Source organism: Medicago sativa, chromosome 5, assembly GCF_051527215.1.
Source record: "Medicago sativa cultivar Bolivia chromosome 5, Bolivia_mono, whole genome shotgun sequence".
NCBI lineage: Eukaryota > Viridiplantae > Streptophyta > Magnoliopsida > Fabales > Fabaceae > Medicago > Medicago sativa.
Window position 1 is genome coordinate 23,113,530 of NC_140753.1, and position 23,419 is coordinate 23,136,948.

The following is a 23,419-nucleotide window of genomic DNA, read 5'->3' on the forward strand; positions in this document are numbered from 1 at the left end:
ATATTCGATTTAAAGATTCATGTTATGAATTATGTGAAATCATTGTTTATCAATAACATTGATAAGAAAGACCTAGGAAAAGTTGAAGTTCTTAAGGAAATATTATTATTTCACCGTAAACTTGCAATCATATATTATGATCCAAGTGTAAGAACACTTGAGATGGAGTTAAACAAATAAAATATGCGAGCATCATTGGCAGTCCTTAGGTAAGCCACTGAATGTATTAGACCCGACATTGTCGATGTCGTAAAACTCTTGTGCAAGTTTACTAGTAGACGGATGAGAAGCATTGCCATGCTATAGAAAGAGTCGTGAGGTGCCTTAAGAAGATTATGACTCTAAGATTACTTCACTAGGAGTAACCTATTGTACTTAAATGGTACAAGATATAAAATAGAACATCTTTCAGATGAATATTTAGCGACTAGTGTTTGCACATTGAGCATCACTAGAGGAGTTGTTTGTTAAAACAAATGATATTGACTCAGTCCACTATGGAATGAATCTGAGATGAGAACACTAGAGAAAACTAGTGGAGAAGCAAGTTGACAAGATGCTTGCTAATTGAGATCCCTTAGTGGATAAAACCGTTTCCAGAAATGTTAATTCATTGTGATAGTCTGCAGCTATTATAAAAATTGAGAATCGTTAGAGACGATAATTAAGGCATGAACACATAAAGGATTAGAGAGCTAGCTACTCTCAAAAGGAACGGTTAACGTAGATCATGTACGTATTGATAAAGAATTAGTTAATCCTTTGACGAAAGGAATTACTAGAAAGAAAGTCCTAAACACATCCAATAGGATGGGACTAATGCCCAAAGGTCACAAGTGATGGTAACCCGACCTACATGACTGGAGATCCCAAGAAATAGGTTCAATGGGTAATAACAAGTCACAAGTGATAGAACATGCTATGTTAAAAGTAAGAAAGCATGATTCCTGCAGCGATAGAAGGATGAGATAATAGAAACTCTTAATGAGATCTATACTCTATTTGGAGTAGAGTACATAGCTACAGGAGTACTCTTGATAGACTCACCTATACGAATGTGGAACTAAGGGCCGGTTCCTATGGGATTCGGGGCAGAATACCTAGAGCGTTCGTTAAAACCGGGATACACGTGCAAGGCCATAAACGCACGGGCTTTTAGAATACACCTTATGAAAAGGTTTGTGTGTGGGTTCTATGTCTGAGATAGAGTTCAATGTTGTAAGCAACTCTTGTTAATCAGAATTTTACTCGCTATGCAAAGGTTCAAGTTGTAAGCGACACCTTTGTTTACTAGCAAATCTTATGGAGACGTTTTTGACGTTATTTATGAAACCATTTTTTAAATTCAAGTGGGGGATTGTTGGAACATGTGTCGAAATTGAGTAAAAAAGACTAAACACAAATTCCCATGTTGGGTAGAACTAGTGTTGTGTGAATTGAAAAAAAGTGGAAGTCCCACATCGGATGGAACACACACATTAGTAGTGTTTATATAGTGGGGGTGTACCTCTAATTAATGGGGGTACATAAGCACTAGAGAAAAAATATATATTGATATATATTTTTATTATTTGGAAATGATAAATTAAATAATTAATTTAATCATTATTAGAAAGTGCTTTCTTAGTCCCCAAGTTTTGCTAAAATATTTTGGTACATAATATAATATATTTTTGTACTAAATTTAATATATTTTAGTACTCAATTAAGATATTTTTGTACTAGATCTAATATGTGAATTACTTAATCACAAAGTAATATGTTACTTGTTCCCAAAGTTTCTCATATTACTTGTTCCCAAAGTTTCTCACTTATTAGTTGTGAATTTTCTCTATAAATAGAGAGCTCACACAGTGCATTCCACACACCAAAGAGTTTCATTGAGTTGTCGGGAACTCTTTCTCTCTTCTCCCTTTTTTGACTTGTGTTGACGAGTCTTTCATCTCTTCTCCCTCCTTCGACTTGTTTAACAAGTCCTTCTCCTTTTTCTACTCCTTTCTGTCCCTTCGGAATTAAGAGTGTTCTTAAGACCATAGCCCCTTTTCGGTTTAATGTCCCTTCGGAATTAAGAATGGTCTTAAGTTCATAGTCCCTTCGGTAATATATGTCCCTTCGGAATAAACAGTACTTTTAAGATCATAGTCCCTATTTGAAATAATAATGTCCCGTCGGAATCAAGAATGATCTTAACGGTATATAAAAATTATTCAATAATTTTATTTGAGGAGAAATGGTGGTAACACCATATTTGAGTGGTCATAGTACCATATTGATAGTTTGGAGAACTTAAAGGTTAGAATGGTGGAAACACCATATTTGAGTGGTCTTAGCACCATAATAGAATGGTAATAATACCATATTAAAGTGGTTTCAGTATTAAAGAGTGGTCTTAGTACCATATTTGAGGGTGTATATCTCGAACGGTTTTCTACAGTGCAGTAGTTAACCGCACAGTTGTAGCTGAGCTTGTTTTATCCTGGAGGCGGCGTGGTTGATAGTCTACCTTGCACAATTTTGGGTAGTGCCACGAAACGTCTTAAAGAGAGCGACCTGGTCGTGACTCAACCTAGTAACAACTTCGGTAGATAGTAGAATTTGGAAATCCAAATACAACAGTTTGGAAATCCAAAAACAACAGAAGGTTAAACTATCTAAGAACTCACATAATGTTTTGTAGCATCTACAAGCTCAAATCCATCTTGCTCAAGTTCAAACCCTAGCTTCAAGTTTCCTCAATCATGTTAAACTTCTTCTTCTTGATGTTTCTTATCCATGAAGCTTCTATGATCCATGCTTGATCACCAATTTCATGTACTTGGAAGCTTTAATGGGAGAAGATTGAGGGAAAGGGGGCGATTTTTAGAGAGAAGGAGGAGAGAGTTCTCTTCTCAAAACCTAGAGAGAGAAGGAAGAAGAAATTATGAGGATTTTGCTCCCAATTTCACTTATATACTCCCTTGCGCGAAAGTACTTAAACGCCCTTCGTCTTAATCGCGTTTAGTCTGATACTTAAACCCTTGCTTGACTGATATTTCATAAAAATATCTTCAGTCGTACTTAACATTTTGGAACACTTATTCTCTGATACATCCGATGGATAAAATTCTTTTGCCGAACAGCGGGATATTACAGGCATCATCTGAACTCTTGTTAAAAATTGCTCGTCATGGAGAAGATAGTGGCTTTCAGGTGCCTTGTCTTATGGTTGCAGCTAAAGATGATCAGGGTTCATTTACAATGGCTATACAAGAGGCAACTATATGTTACTTTTCATTACTTTATTCATTTACATGGTCATATACATAATTGTACATGCATATTGCGGTACATAATTGTTGGATGGGTTAGATAAATAGATCTTTAATGCGGTAAATGACACGTCTTTGGAATTATAATATTATCCAAACTTTCTGACTAGCAGTTTAGTAACTATATAGCATGTAGTAGTCTGTGTATATGTATGCTTGCTTTGATCTTCAGTTTTACATTTGATTAAGCAGATTGATTGAAAGCTAGTTTAATTTTTATTGTTTCACTTTTGTGTATTGTGATGCTTTGCATTTGTGACATTTTTTGAGCATTTATTGTATTTCATCTTTGAATAGCAGTTTCAAGCTATTAACTAAGATTTTTGAAATATTGCTTTACATGTTTCAAGCAGATGTTTGAATCGGTTCTACTAATTATCTTTGATTTGTTTATATTGGCTATCAATTATCTTTGATTTGTTAATTGTGATTGCTCTAATAGGTTTTTTTAATTGGACAACTTTAATTCTTATTACAAGACCTTCACTTTCATGTGCATTTTAATATAGGTTCATGTTATGCTCTATATATATGTTCAATGAATACGCTAGTTGCAGATTGTAGCAAGAAACTTGTTATTCTTGGAGGTCATTTTATTACTCTGTTTGCATTTGATCTGATTATATTTGGAAGGTCTGTTAACTTTGTCAATTTCATTTTTCTCAAATTCTAGAATATGTGTTCACTTTAACTTTTTTTTTTTTTTTTGAAAGATTGTTCATGTTAACTTGTTAATAAGATGAGAGATTTATGTAGTGCATTATTGTGTTTGAGAGAAGACAATCTTTTTTAAATGTTGAGGCTGAGATCTGCATATGTATAAGACAAAATGATGTTATCAGTTGCTATGTTTACCATACATAGTTTAACTCTGTTGACAACGGCGTTGTTCCCAGGATGTCTCTCAATCTAATCAAAAAGTTACACCATACATGTAATAAATCCTTCGGATGATTACTTATATTTTTTGCCTTACTTTCCAGTGTTCACAAATTGATTTGCTTTTATTTTTCCTTTGTGAGCCTGGAGTTAAATGTTGAGTGCTTATCGAACAATGACATTTGTATGATACCGTCCATAACATGTTTTATCTTCTAAATATTCCATTACCTAATTTTTTGGTTATTATGAATTGATAGATGATAAGGGCATTAAAAAAGAAGGCTATCTACAAACTTAACTAGAGGTTGAATTCATCACGATGAATTCATCCCCAATTCCCCAATCAGAATTATCATCAATCTAAAATGTTACTCCTTCGGATTCATCTTTGCCTCAAGCTCAAAGTCCAGGAGGCCTTGTCCTCTAAACGCAGAAGAAACTCAATTCGGGCTGACAATTCGTCTAATTTTACACCTATGCATACTTTAAGTTATCATATCTTGATACTTTTCAGTATTTGATGCTCAATAATTTTTATCAGTTCAATATAGTGTTTGAAATTGAATGGAATTTCATCTTAAACAAATAAGTTTGAGTTTAACCATACGAAATTGTAAGTCGCCATCCTTGGATCTTATAAGCACATAATCAAGGACAAAAAACTATTTCGGCTTACAATCACGAAGTGCTCCATTGCACTGACATCATCGTCAGGTCTTTTCTTCCCGCATTCTCAAAAGATGCTCGCCACCATGTTTATATCAAATTAGCCAATTTAAAAGATGTCACAACACTGTAATATAGTAAACTTTTCAGCAATGATGTTATCACTCACAATCTCTATTTAACTTCTTACACGAAGTATCATCACTTTGAGCCAATACAACTTGCAATTCATCTCACTTTTTACTAGGGAAGCTGCATACAAATACAAAAGTTCCTACCAACCATCAACTTAAGGCTGATCGGTCATTATCATTTGGAGACTATAACATTCAAATTCTATACACAACACATAAAAATTGTGTCGAACTAACAAGGTAGATTCTAGTTATTTTGTTTAAAGATGATTTTGCAGGGATCACATGACAATAAAATGCCACAGTGCCGTTACTCTCTCATGTGATAATCCAAAGCAAACAAAAATTTAGCATCTCCGAATGTTCGACAAACGTGTTGTTCGTCGACCAATCTTTACCAACATCATCATCGACATGGATGCATCATTGTCTAAACACGACAGTGATGTAAGCTTTCACATGTGCTCCGTCACACTGACCAAATATCTCTGACATCATCGTCGAATTTTCTTGTCGTCGGACTGAGAATATGAAAATCCACTTCAGCTCACAGTACAGACAAGTGCTCCAAATGAGCCAACTCAACATTTTCGACATTGTCGTTGGTACAGACAATATTTTACCCTTTATGGCAAGTACTCTTGCTAGAGGACTCGGATGTTATGTTACTAAATCAATGAAAAATTCTACTCCATCTTCAAGAGTGGAACAGAAGAAAAGAAATTCTCCTACTTGGACCGATTCCTCCTCGGATTGAACTAAAGCTTAAATGGTTTGACAACACCAACCCGATCAAACGTCCCCGACATCATTGTCAGTTCAGGCTCTTTTATTTTTCAGTATCGTATGTCAAACACAATTATTTCAATACACTGCTCGCATATTGAATGATTTTATATACAAGGTTGTTCATATCATTTGAATTCACATATTCAATTTGCAAAACCTTGATTAATACAAGGCTGGCAGACTCCTATGTGGAGACTACAAGTTTTAAATTCTTATACGCATATGATCTTGTTTGGCTAACAATAGGTGCTCTATACAGTTAGCCCCAAAAGCTAGATTTATCATTGTATCTATGTCATATCATTATCCATTATAAACTGGCATACCATGAGTCTTGGTTGTAGCACCAACACTCTCATGCGACAGGACTGAAACAGTGTTAGGACTAAACATCCTCAACACCATTCTCAGCTCAGTTGAAATTTATTGTCAAAAAATGACACTTGTTTACATACTGTGATAGGATTCGACGAGTGTTCCGTCACACAACTCGAGAATCCCCTTTGGCGCACCAATCTAACTTTACCGGCACCGAAAGATTTCGTCAACAAGACGTATTATCTAAGCAATCGGCCATCTCAAGTTAAACTCTGAATAAGAGCACCTCAAGTGCACCTTTTTCATCGATCACGTGTCACCGACATTATCGGTCCAGTTTGAACAATTAAGCTTGAGTTAAGCTACTAATCATCCACAAAAGGTTATGTGAAGTTTTACATGCTATCTAATTAAGTACACACTTTATAAATATCATAACCTGCAAAAAAAATTGGTTCTCCATCTATGGATAATCCTTACGATCAATTTCATTTTGTTGTTAAGCTATAGTATTTAAAATGTTATCTTGCTTATACAATAATGAAGGATGATACATCTATACTTGCTACTGCAACTTCAGCTTCTTAATGCTACGTACGATTTGAGCTCGACATGTGACTTAACAAATCTGAGCTCGATGAGTGCTGCAACACACAAACCCGACAACACCAACATCATTGTAGTTTCAGGAACAAATTTCTCTCCGTTCTAATAATATAAGGACTATTCATCCTTCACAAAAAATGAATCTGTCACAAGCAACAATGTGTGGTGCAGTGTCTTCTCAAGGCAATTTCTCCCCCAAAATGTCACAAGACGAACAACCAAACCAATATAATTGGCAGCTCACTTTATGGACAGTCCCAAAGTGCATAGTCAATTAAAATTGTGTACCCATCCCAAGGCCATATACTCCCTTTCCGGCAAGGGATATAATTATAAGGGGATTGTTGAATTCTAATTTAATTGGTTTTCAAACATTTGATTATGCTCGTCACTTCCTTTCTTGTTATGTACATGCAAGAAAGGACTTGATTACCTCGGCCGCACTATATTCATCAAAAAAATTAGGCTTGAATATGTACTAAATCTTCATTCTATATCTTTTAAACTGAAATAGATTCAAGAAACAACTAACAAGATAAATCCTTTCTTTCATTCTATAATGCTGTGATTTGTTCTGTGAATTCTACCGAAAAGTGTTCACGGAGGCTGCCACCCACTGATCCGCTCTATAATCGCGGCACTATTTGCCACTATTAACAACCTAGCCTTTTTATCCTAGCATAAATCCTCAAATTGGTTTTTGTCAAGCCTTTTTAAATTAAACATTTTCCTTCTGAAAAAAAAAAAAAAAAGCTCATTAGAGTTCAAAGTTCTAATGTAAACCAAATCATCAAATAGTATCCACTAAAGCAAAAACTTCTGTCGACCAAACAAGTTAAAAGTGCTTTGAAATTGCAAGTGAAAAACGTTTTCAGGGACTAAAATCAAAGTGACCACTGATTGTATGGACTTTTTGCATATTTATTAAGTCTAAAACAAGATAACTTATAAGACATTCAAGCTAAGAACCTTCGTGTATTACAAAATAACTCAATAGTAAAATGACAATCTTGATGAATCTTTCCTCTTCAGAGCAAACTTCTCTTTACCTAATACGTTTCTCTCTGTCTGCATCATGGGAAGAAAGCACTTATACAAATGTGAAAATTATATCATAGTAACACAATTATAAGTAGTGATTTTTTTGAAACAGGTAGAGAGATCAAAGCAGCAAATACAAAAAATAAAATAATTCAGCACCAAAAATTCATGATTGACAATTATGTGAGAACTAAAAAAAATAAAAAAAATCCCAACTTAAAGGAGTTTACAAAAATAAAAAAGGAATGAGAACCATTATATCTTGAAATTTGAAAACAACGAGTTAAAAAAATAGTTTCTACTGAATGCAAGAATACAATTAAAATTTCGTATACAATTAACAAAAAGCAAAGGAGAGATAAACCTTGTAAACCATGCACATAGAAGAGAATCAACTATGATAAACAAAGATTTGATGATTTAGTTGTCAACACAAATGAAACCATTGTAATGCAATTTCCCCCTTTCCACTTTATACATTATATATGATTTATATACATATTGCTATCATGTATCTCACCCTCAAGTAAATGGCAATAGTAGAAATTATAAAGTTAATGGGAAAGTAGATGAAATATAAATAAGCAACAATACATCAAAATAAAAAAGAAGTAAATAAGCAACACGAAGAGCTTGTTGAGGAACTTGTAGACATAACTTACATGGACTATTCGCCAACAAGGATAGATTCAAATCTTCACGACAGACGATATTCCCTACAATAGACATCATTTTCAATTTTAGCATGAATAAATTATATTAGCAAAGAAATTGGAGACAACATTAATTATAGATAAAGAACGATATGTAGAAATAAAGCAAGTGTGCCAAAGATTGTTCCATATGCAGCTCTTCATTATATGTCAAATAAGGAATATCACATAGAAAGACCCTACCCTAAGGAATTGATAAAGCACATTATTAATATAATACATTAGACTTGATTCCAGGGATGACCACAGTAAACATTATGCAGCATACAAAATGTTTAGATATAATTTTACAATAGTATAACACTAGTTTTAATCTACTTGGTATCAACGCTTGTTTAAGTTGATATATGATATGCTAAGGAATGAAGCAAATTCAATTTTAAAATCACATTTAATTCCACTGTCTAATCAATCACATTTAAAATCACATATACCTTTCTTTTAGTCTTCCATTTTCATTTTCTCTCAACATTTGATGATATTTTCTCTTCACCTTCCTAATATAAATACTTACAAGTTTTAAACCTTTGCTTCATTCATAGTAACAACAAGAAGCAGGACACAAAAGATTCATCTTTATGCATATTGTATGTTGAACGATGAATAAAAAAACAGCAACAGCAAAGACAACAGCATCAACAGAAGCATCATCAGTTTAATTATTTTGTTCAAGATTGATAATCAACTCCAGTTATTAGAAACATGGCACAGTAAAAGGCAAATACTCAAGTACAACATAGCATTAAAATTACACATGCAATGGATCTTTAAATTATAAACAGCAAAAGGGTAGATGTTTATATTGCCAGTTTCTACCATTTCAGGAGTCAAAAAACAAGTAACTTAAACACTTTTCTTTTGCAAATTTTCTTCCTTACAAGGGATCCAAATCTGCGCCTTAACTCGACAGAGAAAATCAATTAAAAGAAAGATGTGCACGTACCAGTAGATCTACGGCTTGGAACAACAGCTCTAGATGCGCCTTCCTGATACCGCTCAACTCCCTGCAGTTGGCAAATCCATTGGACAAAACATAATTCAAAGGGTTACTCGGTACACCAGTCTGTTGAATGTCATAAAGACTAAAGTGAAAGCTAATTTGTATGATTGACAGATCAAATTAGGAACAAAACAAGATGCAAGAGTTCTACTAATGTTTGTGCCTAGATAAGTATATTATTGATTTTTCGCTATAGCTAAAACCATCTATAACATGTTATACTCAACCACGATTCGGTTGATATAAGCCTGCTATTCAAAATACTTATTCAAAGAACCAAAACTAAGCTAATTCAAACCTCAACAACAGTCATTGCTATATGATATAATCTGAAGCTAACCTGTCTAAAGCCCGTGTAGAATTCTTGACGGGAGATTTCTCCAATGCCTTTAAAACCCTGAAGTTGAAAACAGTATCACTTGGCATATAACATGTATTAAATTTCAAAGCAAGATACCGTAGCATATAGAGATAAAAATTGTCTTAATTTCCTTACTAACATATGATGCCAGCCAAACTTGTTACGGTTAGAAAAATAAAAACAGAGAACAAAGTACGACATGGAACAACACCTTCAGAGTTGGAGACGTTCTTGAATATTTAGACAAAACAATGGGCTTCTTTGAAGGATTCAATCGTTCCTGTTGAATATTCATTAATTACATCAGATAATCCGACCATTATTTAAAAAAATTGACACAACCTAACACTGGCTGGCACGCAATGAGCTAACAACCGACCCATCAGAAACCGGCACTATAATTTTGACAATTGTACAATTTGAAAACAAAACCATTAAATGATCCACGACAAGTTTGTTTACCTGAGCAGCATTTTTAGTGTAAAAGACATCACGTATAGCAGATAACAATCTTTCTTGATGAATAGAAGATAAATATCTTTTGTTCAACCACCACTTTGACCAAAACAAACATATAATAAAGAAAATAACACCGTTAATTCAGAAAACAAGAACATTGTTAAACCCTAGTAATAACAATAATCATATTGTGTACAAATTGTAAATGGATTGATTGTGATACCTTGTACAAATCTGAGGAAATAGTTGTTATGGGTGCAAGGAAAATATAGCCAATGAAACCTAAATCAAGAAAGAAAGCAACAAGATGAGATGAGCAATGAAGTAAAATGGATAAAGAAAGTAAGTTATATATTTTTTTCAAAAACCAAACTAGTCCACTGAAATTGGCATCGAGAGAATGGAACCTGAGACCTTGAGAAGAGCAAAACTCCAAGGTTTCAAGCCAACACCACCATACCAACCCAAATGGGTTGTGAAAAAGAAAGTAAGTGTGAGGGAGATAGGAAAAAAAGTACTAACTCAAAACAAATATCCTGAAGATCAAAAGAGGCAAGCAGTCAGATATGTATTCATCTTCAGGGGGAGTAATCTCTTTGTCTTTGGCTTTACGAGGGAAAAGTAGAGATAGCAGGCCTTCCATGAGAGCAAAGCAGTGAGAAAACTCGGCTTTGATAAGTCTATTCATCTCGTCCTCGGAGAGGTGAGATAACTCGGCCTCCATGAGACGAGATAGCTCGTCTTCGGTGAGACGAGATATCTCGGCTTTGGAGAGGCGAGTGACCTTGCATGCGATGTTGTCGAAGACATCGCGAAGAGCCGGGTGAAGTTCGTGGCAGCCAGGCATCCCTGTGTCTGTGTCAATGTGAATGTGAATGCTATGCTGCTTATTCAAATAGCTATATTGGAATATTTAAACCCTAATGTTTTGGGCTCCCTGCGCCGGGTCACATTGATTATTTTATTTTTTTCACGTTTGATTCTCTATTTTTTTAATTGAGCAATTTTTGGAGAAATTCTTACGTGAAGTCAATCTAACATCTCACCCTTAAAACCAACCGATCAAAAAAAATTCCAATAAATAATTCATTAATAAAATACAAAGTGAAAATTACCTTTTAACCAAAAAGGATGCTTTGTTTGGGAATTTGGAGAGGAAACTAGGGTTTTAGAGGTGAGAAATAAATAGAAAAATGAAGAAATCTTTCACATTTTCTGGAGAGCAGTTTCTTAGAGAATGGTAAGCTAAAAATTATGATTAATATATTTTTAATTTTAAAAATAGTATATAGCATAGATTGAATTTAAAAAACTCAATGTACCAAAAAAAAAAAAGAATTTAAAAAACTTATATAAACTCTCTAAAACTTCCCAAAATCTTCCACAATACAATTTTTGAGTTTTCCAAATGAGGTAAATTTTGTATTATTATGAATAAAAAATTAACCTCCAAAACTCTCTCCTCCCAATGTCTTCTATTTCATCTACTTGCTCCTTCTTTTTTCAAAAAGTCTCCCCTCCGCTCCAAACACTCAAACAAAGCCATAAGAAGTCAAAACTCATAACTCTCCTTGCTTTACTTATCGTTAAGACAGTGACATGATTGATGTCGGTTCAATACGAACATGTTTGTTTTCCGGTTGTTTTAATGAAATTGATATTAATGAGGTCATTATCTCAATCGTAACTAAAGAGGAAGGCTAAACTCTACTTAGATATGATGTCTTTCGTCATTGGAATTTCGACTATTTTCGAAGTAATTGGTCAACAGTAGACCAAGGCCCGCATTAGATTTTAGAAAAAGAAAATGCATGGATAATTTAAATAAATCAATTCAAAATTATTATTTTTATAATCAAATTTGATTAATTTTTATTTCCAAAATTTTTTTGATTAATTTGATTAGGATCATGCATGTGTATCGAGAAGCTAACAGTGTGCGGATGTTCTGGCCAACATGGGTAGTGAAGGTGACATGGGAATTACTTACTTAGAACATCCTTGGAGTGTAATTATGTGCAAATAACGTTAATTATATTTAATGGTGTAGCGACAAAAATTTGATTTGCGAGTGGGTGGTTCAGTGATTACCGTCGATGATCTGTGGGCTCCCCATTCTATTGCTACACGGACCAAAAAGTCCAGCATGCATATAATTCAATAAACGACTAAACCCATGAGGTGGTTAGAAGGATGGGAGACGGAAGGAGTACTAGCTTTTGGAAGCGTAGATGGAGATCCGATATCCCCTTTTGTGATCTTTTTCTTATTTCAATGCAAAAATATAGTAATGTAGTGGAGGTTTGTAGTTCTTTGGAGGGGGAGAGAAGATGGAGTTTTTTGCAGCGTAGAGACCTTTTTGTATGGGAAGCGGAACTCCATTGGTGTTGGGGAAGGGAGAGAGATGAGTGGTGTTGTGGGGGGGGGGATTTTTCGGTGAATTCATGTTACAAGATACTTGAGTAGTTGTTTTTATGATTGATGACAATACTCTTGAAGGTGATGAGCGTGTGTTTGGTTACCTTTGGAAATGCCAAGCTCCGTCAAATGTTTTGGCTTTCGCTTGGACTATGCTACTTGATAGAATTCCGACAAGGGTGCACCTAGCGTCTAGAGGAGTGTTGAATGTGGAGGCATCAAATAATTGTGTGTTGTGTGGAAAGGTGGAGGAAACAACATTGCATCTTTTCTTTTGTGAAGTGGGGTTGAAGGTGTGGCAAAGGGTGATGTGTTGGCTACAATTTAATTTCTTAATACCACACGATCTTTTTGCTCACTTTTAATGTTGGTATTATGAGGCTACATCTAGGAGAATAAAACGGGGATTTTGCTTGATTTGACTTCCTTCCATTTGGGTTATTTGGAAGAGAAGGAATGAGGTTATTTTTAATAATGGTGTGGTTGTGATAGAGGATTTGGTGGAGAATATCAAGGCTCTAGCTTGGTATTGGAGTATGAGTAAGCTGAAAATAGCGTTGTGTTTGTATTATGAGTGGTGTTGGAACCCTCGGGATTGTTTACTTAGATAGGATCGGAATTTTTTTGGTGTTTTTTGAGGCTGTTGCTGTCGGATAGGGGCTGCTGCTTTTCTTCTGCTGGTTTGCGCTCAGTTTAGGTGTTTTTTAGGTAGGTTTTCTGCCTCTGTACGTGGCAGCTGCTGCTGGGCAGCAGGTGTATTTCATGGTGCTGTCATGTTTTGGAGGTGCGATTTGTCCGGCATTGGGCCGCCCTGTATTGCTTATATGCTGGGGTGTTGTGTTTTTTTTTCTGGGCACCTTTTCTCTCATCTTGAGAGTTTTGGAGTAATAATATTGGCTGTAAAAAAAAACATTACGTGCAATACTTAAATATTGTTTGAAACTCTGAACATTAATTGTTGTGGTTCCTTGTAAGTAAACGTTTATAGTATTACTCGTGTTCATGACTAGGACAATTGATACTATGATTCTATTTCTATTGATCGAGTTTGGAAAACAACAAGAAAATGAAAGTTAATGATCGTTTCAAATTGTTTTATGTCAAATATAAACTGAATTATATCATTGTTTCAAACGTAGGACTCAGGACTTTTTCTTAAAGTGAAGATGCCGTAGTTAAAATTTTGAGTGATTTTTAAGCGTTCATCTACTACAGACCAGTAAATGATCTCAAAATAATTTTTACATATTACCACCTATTGATAATTGTACCTGTTTTGTTGTTTCAAGCTCAACTTTGGAGTCAATATTACTGTGTTTAACAGATTATGCAACCTATAACTGTTGAGGTTGAGGCCTGTATATATAAGGACAAGATGATGTTATCATTTTCAATGTCAATTAAACAATCCGTCTCGTCTTTCCCGTGTGACGATTTCCTTTTAAAATTCACTTGATTAATGTATCCTGCATGAGTACTTGTCAGTACTGAACTTTTGCTTCTGTTCTTTTTTTAACTGATGATTTTTAGGAAATAATTATTCATATTTCAATGTTGTTTTCAGTTTTGAATGTTGCATTACATTAACTACTTTTCTGTCTATTATACCATCACCTTATTTGTTCAAGTGCCTCTATAACTCGAACCAAGTAGCAAATATGAAGGGAATGAAAAGCAAGTGAGAATCGCACTAGAAATATCTCCGCAATTATCTCTTGATATCTTATATAATGCATGATGTCATTGTATAATTTTTTGAGAAGTTCAGTTCAATGAAATTTCATTTGTATGATATAATGTCCATAAAATATTTTATCTTCTTCCGAACATTCATTTATTAACTAACTTTTTTGGTTATGAATTAAAAGATAGAAAGGCATTAATAAAAGACGGTCATCTTCAATAAGTCATGTCATCAAGATTATTTGCTAATCTACTCGACTTAACTGGAGGTTTATAGGATATTCCTCACACCCCAAGAACTATTCCAAGGATTAGGACAGTTCCTGGAGTTATTTCAGATCTTGATGTCTGTTGAAACCTTTGTCACAAAGACCATGGGTTTGATGATTGAATGCTTACAGGCCTTAGTACTGGAACTTGGATCCAGCTCTCTCTCGGTAACCGCTAACTGTCAAGCTGACAGTTAGGTTCCCGGTTTTGGTAGCTATAATGGTTTTGAGCCCAATAGCTTGAGCTAAAGGCGATCCTATATAATGAATTCTATGGTGTGTTAAATGCATCAAGGAATTCCAGTTTCATCACAACAAAACACAAACACGCCCACACAGATATATTCAAGCTTTGTAAATTCACACCATTGTGAACACCGAGTCATAATGGAGTTTTTGCTTGATATATTCATCAAAATCTTGCATGTAGGCATTCATATAGGTAGGCTTGAATCTGTATTAAATGTTCATTTTACATCTGCTAAATTGAAAGAGATTCAGGAAGAGTTTAAGGGTAGGTAGGTGACATGGACATTTTTAAGGGCATTAGCCTTAAGCTTCTACCTATTGAGTAGCTACTGCAACATAATCCATATTTGCAAGACAAAGTTGTCCTAGTTCATACTGTGAATCCTGCTAGGGACTCAGGGATGCTTTTGGAGCAAAAGAGAAAACGTAGTTTTTTTTTTTTAAGAAGCCAAATTAGGCCACCGAAATTGAAATAGAAAATGTAGTTAGTTACTTAAAGGATTAATGTTACTTATGGTTCAAAAACAATATAGGCCGATAGTCTAATTGATCGTCATATTCCTCATTTCGAGAGAGTCCCTACGATGTTGTGGCAGAATATTGCATTGTCAATGTTTTGAAGGATGGAATGATATAGTTCCATACAAATATGTTGCCTGTAGACAAGGAATTGCACAATGAATAAAGCTTCGTCTATAAAAAATCTATTATCCTTGTACGAGCATGGTCGTTGTGTCAGTGTTTGTAGGCTGTTCTATCTCTAAGTGCATCAATCAGGGTTAATCCATGGGAGATAGATGTTGTAGTTGATGCTTGATATTCTGCTATTACTGTGTGATTCAGAGAAGCAATTGAGGCACAAAAAACACTGTCGATATGTTAGTTCTCATGATGTGTCGTATGGTCGCGCAGCTTTATTTAGGATTTGGAGAGAGCATGCAAAGATCATTACACCAAAAGGTGCTGAATGTGTTTAGGCCTAGGGTTTAGAGTTGGTTCTCTTTCTCCTGATTTTGGAACTTGTCTATTGATCAAATAGTTTCAGAATAAGAGCGATATTTCTTGATTATGGATGGTACTATTGTACCAAAATCTTCTATAAATAAAATTGATAGCCCTTAAGCCTTGTTGTGCTAAATGCGCTGTCTAATAATGATAAAAATAGTGTTCATTGTGAATGGGAGAGGAAGAAAAAAACCAATTAAAATAGGTGATTGGTTTTTATGTAAAATGATGGGATGTGCAGCTGAACATGGATATCTGTAAGGTATGTATTGTAGCCGCTCCTCCCAAAAAAATTTGGATTGTCTACATTCAACAATCTCACACATTCACGTAGTCAGCAACATCTTCTTGATGACTCTATTGATGTTATGAGGTTGCTTTAAGGGTCCGTTACTTCATCTAATCCAAAGCCCACACATCTAAATCTACTAGCCCAATTCCAAGTTTCTTTTGAGAGCACATTTTGAATTGAAAGTTTGAGATAGGGCAGGGCAATAATATGTAGCACCGACACTTCAAAATTTGAATTTAAAGTGTCTTCGACAAATGTGACGAGTTTGGTACCGACATAGGTGGTTATATTCAATCACTTTTATTTTTTTAGATTATTACCGACATATGGTATCTATGCCTAACACATTATTGTTGATTTGATTCTTTGGACCGAACCAGTTTCCGTGGCTTCTAGAACATTTTTTCGGTTTCATAATGTGGTTCTTGAATGAGTTATGAAACGACAACTCATTTCACGTGCATTGTAACATCAATTCCATTCTTGTATTTCTGATTCTACCTAGAGCTATAGTTTGTTTAGAATTGTAGACACTATTTGCATTTAACTGCAGGGGGTTTACATTGTTTTTGTTGGGTCACCTATAGTATGGCCTAACTTATTTTGGATCCAGCATTGATCACTATGTTTCACTATAGTAAAAAAAAAAAAATATATATATATATATATATATATATATATATATATATTACTATGTATTTATTGTTGTAATATTGGTAATAATTTATAGTAAGGTTCTTATATTACGTTAAATTACTTTTTATCCTTGTATGAATTTGGAGGTGTCACAGGGAATCCACATTGAAGAGTATGTAATAATTCAAGGAGTGAAGTACAAAATGTTGAAACAACGTGGATTCTTTTTTAAACTAAATTGTTGCCTTCACAAAAAACTACAGAAAATGTATTTTTAGTCTTGATCAAGACTCAAGAACAAAGTGTTATCGAGCAATGGATTCAAACTGAGTCGCTTGGTTTCAAAGTTTTAGGTCAATGCCCTCCCAATGAGCAGGCACACGAGAATGTGGTTAGAGATACTGGATTTCGTAATGAGAAATGAATGATTTCACCCACAAAAAGGGACCAAGGGATCAAAAAATACAAAAGCGAAACAGAAAAAACGACAAGATGTAGCCATTTTAAATTCTCGAGATAACTTTGATGAAGACCTTCCAGAAGTTGGAATACCGGGGGAGGTTGGTAATAAGTTGTGCCTTTGCGCGGATATGGAGGAGGAAGTATTTGAGAACTTATCAAAACTACGGCAAAGCTCAAGAAACAAATTCACCCCAATGTGATTTAGATGATAGTATTGTTTTTGAGTAATGATACATAGACCATCCTATGTGGCAACCCTCCATTGTACACCTGTATATGACATTTGTTTAGTGGATGAGAGAAAAATGAATTGATAGAAGGGAGGAGAAATATAAATAAAAAATATCATTTGGAGTGGTATGGAAAAAAGGGTGTCAACCCATAATTTTCCTTCTTCTTTAGAAGTGTTTTTTTATCGTCGTTGGTCTCGAGTGTATCTTGTTCTTGAAGATATTTTTGTATTCCTTGAGGAGTTGGTGTTTGCTAGTAGGTGTCTTGATTCTAAAGATGCTGCTCGTTTGTAGCTTCTCTCTATTTATCCTTATGGTTACACCCAGGGGTGACCCTGAGGGTGGGCGGGAGGGGCGGCAGCCCAGGGCACCATTATTTCAAGGGCATCAAAATTATTATTTTTACTTAGTAGTTAGTAGTGCTATATAGATATATATCTTTTCAATTCGGTTTGGTTAATTATATTGAGAATTTATTTTTTTAAAATTTTGATTATAAATGAATCTTTTGCAACAAAAAATGTTAGAAAACTATTGAAATAATTAAAATGGCACAATTTTATTGTTTCGCCCATGAACCAAAAATCTTAGGACCGGTTCTAATTACACCATTTAATAAACTCTTCAATTATCGGGAAAAAATATTATTTTATGAATTTGATATATGTGTTTTTTTTTTTTTTTTGAAAGGTTGATGTATGTGTGGGTGATAGTTGAAAAAAGTGGTAAAGAAGATTTAAAGAAAAAGGGCTATAAACATAAAATAGACCATCAAGGTTTGTAAAAGAGGTGCAGAGAGAAGAAGTAGCCAAAACGGGCTTGGTTTTGTGAGAAAATTTTTCCTTTCCTTTTCAACAAAAAATTAGAATAAGACGGTATTTGGAATTACTCTTTTAATTTGGAATGAAATGAAGTAATTTTTATTGTAGAAAAAGAATTATGAAAAAAAATCAAGACTTGATTTAGAATATGAAATCACTATTACTCCTCACAATGTTGACAAACAAACCTTAGTAAAAAAAAAATTAACATGGATAATGCTTATTCACAACTCAAAAGTGTTTGTCCCTAAACACACGACCATTTGTTTCAAAAAAAAAAAAAACACGATCATCTATAAATATCTAGATGCATTCAGTAATCTTCTTCCAACAATACTTCTTAATAATACTATCAATTGTCTTAAAATATGAAAAATCAACATCGAATGCATTCATACATAAATTTTAATTTAGTAATGGTTACACATTTTCTGGACAAATTTATTTCTCAAATACACCCGTAATTTTGTAAAATATTCTTATATTAAGAGGTAGAAAGAGTATTTTACAAAGGTTGTTTGGCACGAAACCAAAGAACAATATGAGACTTGAGTCAAATTTTCAATTTGGAAAACTTTAATGTGTTTGCAACGCATTTTTTTAAAAAATTTATTTCACTTTTATCTTTCTCATGAGATGAGATGGTTGTACAAGTTGAAGGATTCCGTGTTGAGTTAACATTTGTAATTCTGTGATTATTTTGTGATTAATGAAGTGAGCACTATCGAAGCATTTCTATATAATTGGATTATTGAGACCATATTTATACTAAGCGAGTTCTTTTAATTAAAAAAAATATTGTTTGTCTATGCTCTTTTTTCATACATCTAAAGATTGCACATTAGTTTACTTGTTTACAATTATTATTGCTTGTTTTGTGCGTTTCTTTTGTAGATTTAGGCGGAAATCCACGGCTATAGTGGGAAGCCTGTCTCACAGAGAGTCAGTTATAAGTAGATTGAAACTAGAACTGCGGAACGGATTGAACCAAAGGCTCTTCCCGGGTAGCGACTAGTTAGATAACAACCCTCTACTTTTGACCCATGTGAGTTGCATGGTCACCTTCCTCATCCCCTGAATGAACTCCTGCGACTGATCTCCCACTCGGAAAGTTCAGTTCAACTAAAGGTTGGTTTCCTATTATCATCAGTGCTTCAATTAATCGTTGCACTCTTGTAGTCACGGGGTAGATGAGGACTTGCACTCTTTCATTCACAGGGCAGATATGAGGACCGAGGCAAAGACCGGAAGTTTTAACTACTCTATTTAGTGTCCGAATTTGAATGAGACACTTCATGGAGGATTCCTCTCAAAGCAATTCCATTAAAGTATGGAGTCTTTTCACAAGGTCATTCACATATACCTTCACGTTCAGATCCGCATCATCCTTCCACCTTCGTGTCCACATACTTATATTTAGGATATAATTTTGAGACTTTGATTGTAACTTTTAGTTTCAAGTATAATGCAATAATACTATGTTAGATACGATTTCAATGTCTTTTGATACAAAAGTAGTGTGATAACGCAATAAAACTAAAAAAGTTACAATGTCTTTTGGTTTCTAAATGTTTTTTGATACTTATGATTCATCTTGTTTAATATTACAAATGTATTTTGACAAAGAATTGGGAAATTTCTTGCATTTAATTTCATTCAACAGAAAAAATATATTAATTGTTGTACCAAAAAAAAATATATATATATATATATATATATATATATATATATATTAATTGCTATTAGCGATAGAATCCAATGCGTCGCAACATCAATATTTCATAATATCAATGACGGAATGTAATATGATATAACATAAAATTCCAAAAATCAACGACATATATTCCCTAAAAAAATTGTGACGGATTTTTTCCCGAAGAAATTTGAGATGGAAATTGTGGTTTGATTGTTTGGTATTTTGTCATGTTTATTGATGGTTTTGTTTAAGTTGTGACGGATAGAAAACCGTCACAAATTGTGACGGAAAAGAAAATCCCTCGCTAATGATCTATGACGCCTATTATCATTACAGATTTTAGAAGCGTCATAAAATCCGTCACAAAATCATTTACGATAGAATTTTCATATATTTGCGACGGAATCCTACCATCACTTAAAACGAATTTTTTAGTACTGTGTGTATGTAAGGGGCACTAAAAAGTTTTATAATAGTTCCTTCAAAAAAAAAAATTATAATAGTATATGATGATAGCTTAAGAGGAACACATTCTCAGGTCACAAGCCACCACTAGGTCAACCTAAGTGGGTTATAAGAGTAAACATTGTTGGTGCCTTGTTTTTTGAAAAAGGACTTTTATTTCACACACATCTATGGAGAGAGAGAGAGAGAGAGAGAGAGAGAGAGAGAGAGAGAGAGAGAGAGAGAGAGAGAGAGAGTGAGAGAGAGAGAGAGGTCGTATAAATAATAAAAGTTGTTTATGTTCTTCGTTTAATTCCAAAGTGGTAATTGATGTAGTTTATAGTTTTTCATAAAATAATTTAACCTTGCAAAATTTTATGCGATTATTTAAAAAAAATCAGTTATTTAAAAATTAATAAATACATCATACATAAATTTAACAGGGGTTTAAATTTGCAAACACTTTTTTTCTGTAGACGAAGTGACAAACACCACATGAAACCACACAAATGGAAGATCTCGGGTTCAAACCCAAGACACCACAAATATCTGGTATAACAATTTAGATATTTGTCAATTGAACTAAGACTTACAGATGAAAATATTATATTTCTTATACATATACAATATTAATTCTCGCATGAAGATATATATTTGTGATTCATGCAAGTAGTTGGTGTTGTTTTTTATTATTGAAATGCATGATTCCAAGAGTCATGTTTAATTCATGAGAATTAGAGAAAATTAATTGTGTGTAGTTTCTCTAATTTAAAATTGATGACATATTATTGTGCTTTTATCTTTCTTTAATTAATAATAAAGTACTCCCTCCGTCCCTTAATGTAACCACCCTTTACTTTTTTCACATTTCTTAAGAAAAGCTGACAATGTAATTATTATGTCTGTTTTGTGTGTTAATATTACCATATTGTCCTTTGTCTGTATAAATGTATTAAATTTGACTTTTTAAATTTCAAAACAAGTTATTAGTATTAATTAAGGGTATGTTTAGGAAAAAAATAATAAATGCATCTAGTAATTTGAAAAGGGGTTTAGATTTAGGGACAAAAATAAAGTCAAATGGGTGGTTAGATATTGGGACGGAGGGAGTATACATTTACCAAGGTTCGATAGATTTCTAAAATGCTTATCTTTTATAATTGATTCAAGCTTTATAATCGACTGAAGCAAGTTGTAATGGATATTGACCGGTTTATCACGAGGATTTAAGTTATTTACTTTATAATCACTAATGTGTCTGCCTTTCACTTATTTTGGTAAAAATAATAAAAGAGAAATAAATAAATAAATATGGTGTGAAGGTACGTTAGATTAGTTCATGATTATAAACCTCAGTCATAGTATTAATTCGATTAACCAGAGCTATTTAAATTTGAGAATTAAACAAAGACATAGTTATAGCAATTGAATCGTCATTAATGGATTTATTTAAGAGTAAAATATTTTGAAAATAATTTAGGTATACGGAAAAAAATATGTATCCTTTTTATTAATAATTTAAAAGTATAGATAGTTGTGTATCGAGACTACTGCTTGGTCATGCCCACCATTGCCAGTAGCTCCAGAGATATTTGCTTATCCTGTTGGTCAGAAACTAAGCAAAGCCAAGTATTATCTTGATGACCAATTGACCATATTGATGTCATGAAGTTGCTTCAAGGCTATGTTACTTCATCAAATCCAAAGCCCACATATCTACTCCAATAACAAGTAACTTTTGAGAGCACGTTCTGAATTGAAAGTTTGAGACTCTGTAATATTGTGTAATACCAACACTTCAAAATTCAAATTTGTGATGTATTTGGTTTTAGATGTGTGTCGGTGTTTGACACCGAGTCACCGACATCAATGACTATGTCTATATTCAATCATTTTTTTTAAAAAAAATTATTACTAATATTTATGTGTCCATGTGTCTGGTATACCTGACACATGGTGGATTTGATTCTTTGGACCGAACCGATTTCGTGGCTCCTGGAAATATTTTTAGTTTTATAATGATGTTCATGAATGAGTTATGGGACGACAACTCATATCACGTAGTTGGTAATATCAATTGGTGTATTCTGATGCCACTTAGAGTCATAGTTATATGTTTAGAATTGTAGACATAGATAGCTATTTGCATTTAACAGGGGCGCCAATAATTTGTATTTACATTATTTTTGTTGGGTCACCTATGGTATGACCTAACTTATTATGTTGGATCCAGCATTGATCACTATATTTTACCATAGTAAAAAAAATAATATATTAACATTTTACTATGGATTTATTGTTGTAATATTGGTAATGATTTATTGAAAGGTTTCTACGTTACATTAAATTACTTTTGATCCTTTTTTGAATATTCCCTCCGGTCCTATATATAAGAAAATTTTCAAAAAAAATTTTGGTCCCATTTATAAGAAAAAGTCACAACTTTTAAGATACATTTATTGTTTAAAAGACTTTTCTAGCCCTCATTTAATGTTGGTCCTTTCAACAATAGTGGGTATATTTAATACTTCACAAATTTTTATGAGGGCATATTTGTAAAAGCATTTAAAAAATTGCAATAACTAATGATTGTCTTGGTTTTGATGATTTTTGGTTTCTTTTCTTATATAAAGGACCGGAGGGAGTATGATATATTAGTGGTTTGTTTTTTACATTGAATGATATATTTGTGTTTGATAGTTGAAAAAAGTGAAATGTGCATGATCCTCCTTGCTGTTTGGACCACACGCTATGGATGGTTACGAGGGGTGGAAGTTAATCGAAAAATATGAGAATGCATAGGTTGGATTGGATGGGTTTAATACTTATGAGTGTGACAAAACTTTTAGTTGGTTGGCTAGTTTTGGAAAAGAATTTGATGTATTCAATACAACTTGGTAATACTATTACTACAAAACATGTAAAATATGCATTACT

The 23,419-nt window shown here is 33.6% G+C and overlaps 1 protein-coding gene and 1 pseudogene across 1 annotated transcript; one reads left to right on the forward strand and one right to left on the reverse strand.

The window, feature by feature from the left end:
- Positions 1–3,093: 3,093 nt before the first annotated feature.
- Positions 3,094–17,836, forward strand: LOC146921113 (putative alpha,alpha-trehalose-phosphate synthase [UDP-forming] 10; annotated as a pseudogene).
- On the reverse strand, positions 7,521–11,185 carry LOC146921114 (uncharacterized). Its single transcript, XM_085714537.1, has 8 exons — positions 10,800–11,185; positions 10,501–10,559; positions 10,281–10,373; positions 10,030–10,098; positions 9,798–9,854; positions 9,401–9,461; positions 8,407–8,460; positions 7,521–7,771 (listed from the first exon to the last, which is right to left on the reverse strand). The coding sequence occupies exons 1-8, from the start codon at positions 11,122–11,124 to the stop codon at positions 7,749–7,751; spliced, it is 741 nt and encodes a 246-aa protein (XP_085570663.1). The 5' UTR covers positions 11,125–11,185; the 3' UTR covers positions 7,521–7,748.
- Positions 17,837–23,419: the final 5,583 nt, after the last annotated feature.

Bases quoted from the DNA above. Each gene is read 5' to 3' on its own strand.
- LOC146921114 (XM_085714537.1), bottom strand. From the start codon at position 11,124: ATGCCTGGCTGCCACGAACTTCACCCGGCTCTTCGCGATGTCTTCGAC. The intron at 9,855-10,029 runs GTGTTGTTCCAT...TTTCAACTTCAG, and splicing joins GAACGTCTCCAACTCTGAAG to GGTTTTAAAGGCATTGGAGA. The intron at 8,461-9,400 runs GTACGTGCACAT...TGTCTATTGTAG, and splicing joins TCCAAGCCGTAGATCTACTG to GGAATATCGTCTGTCGTGAA.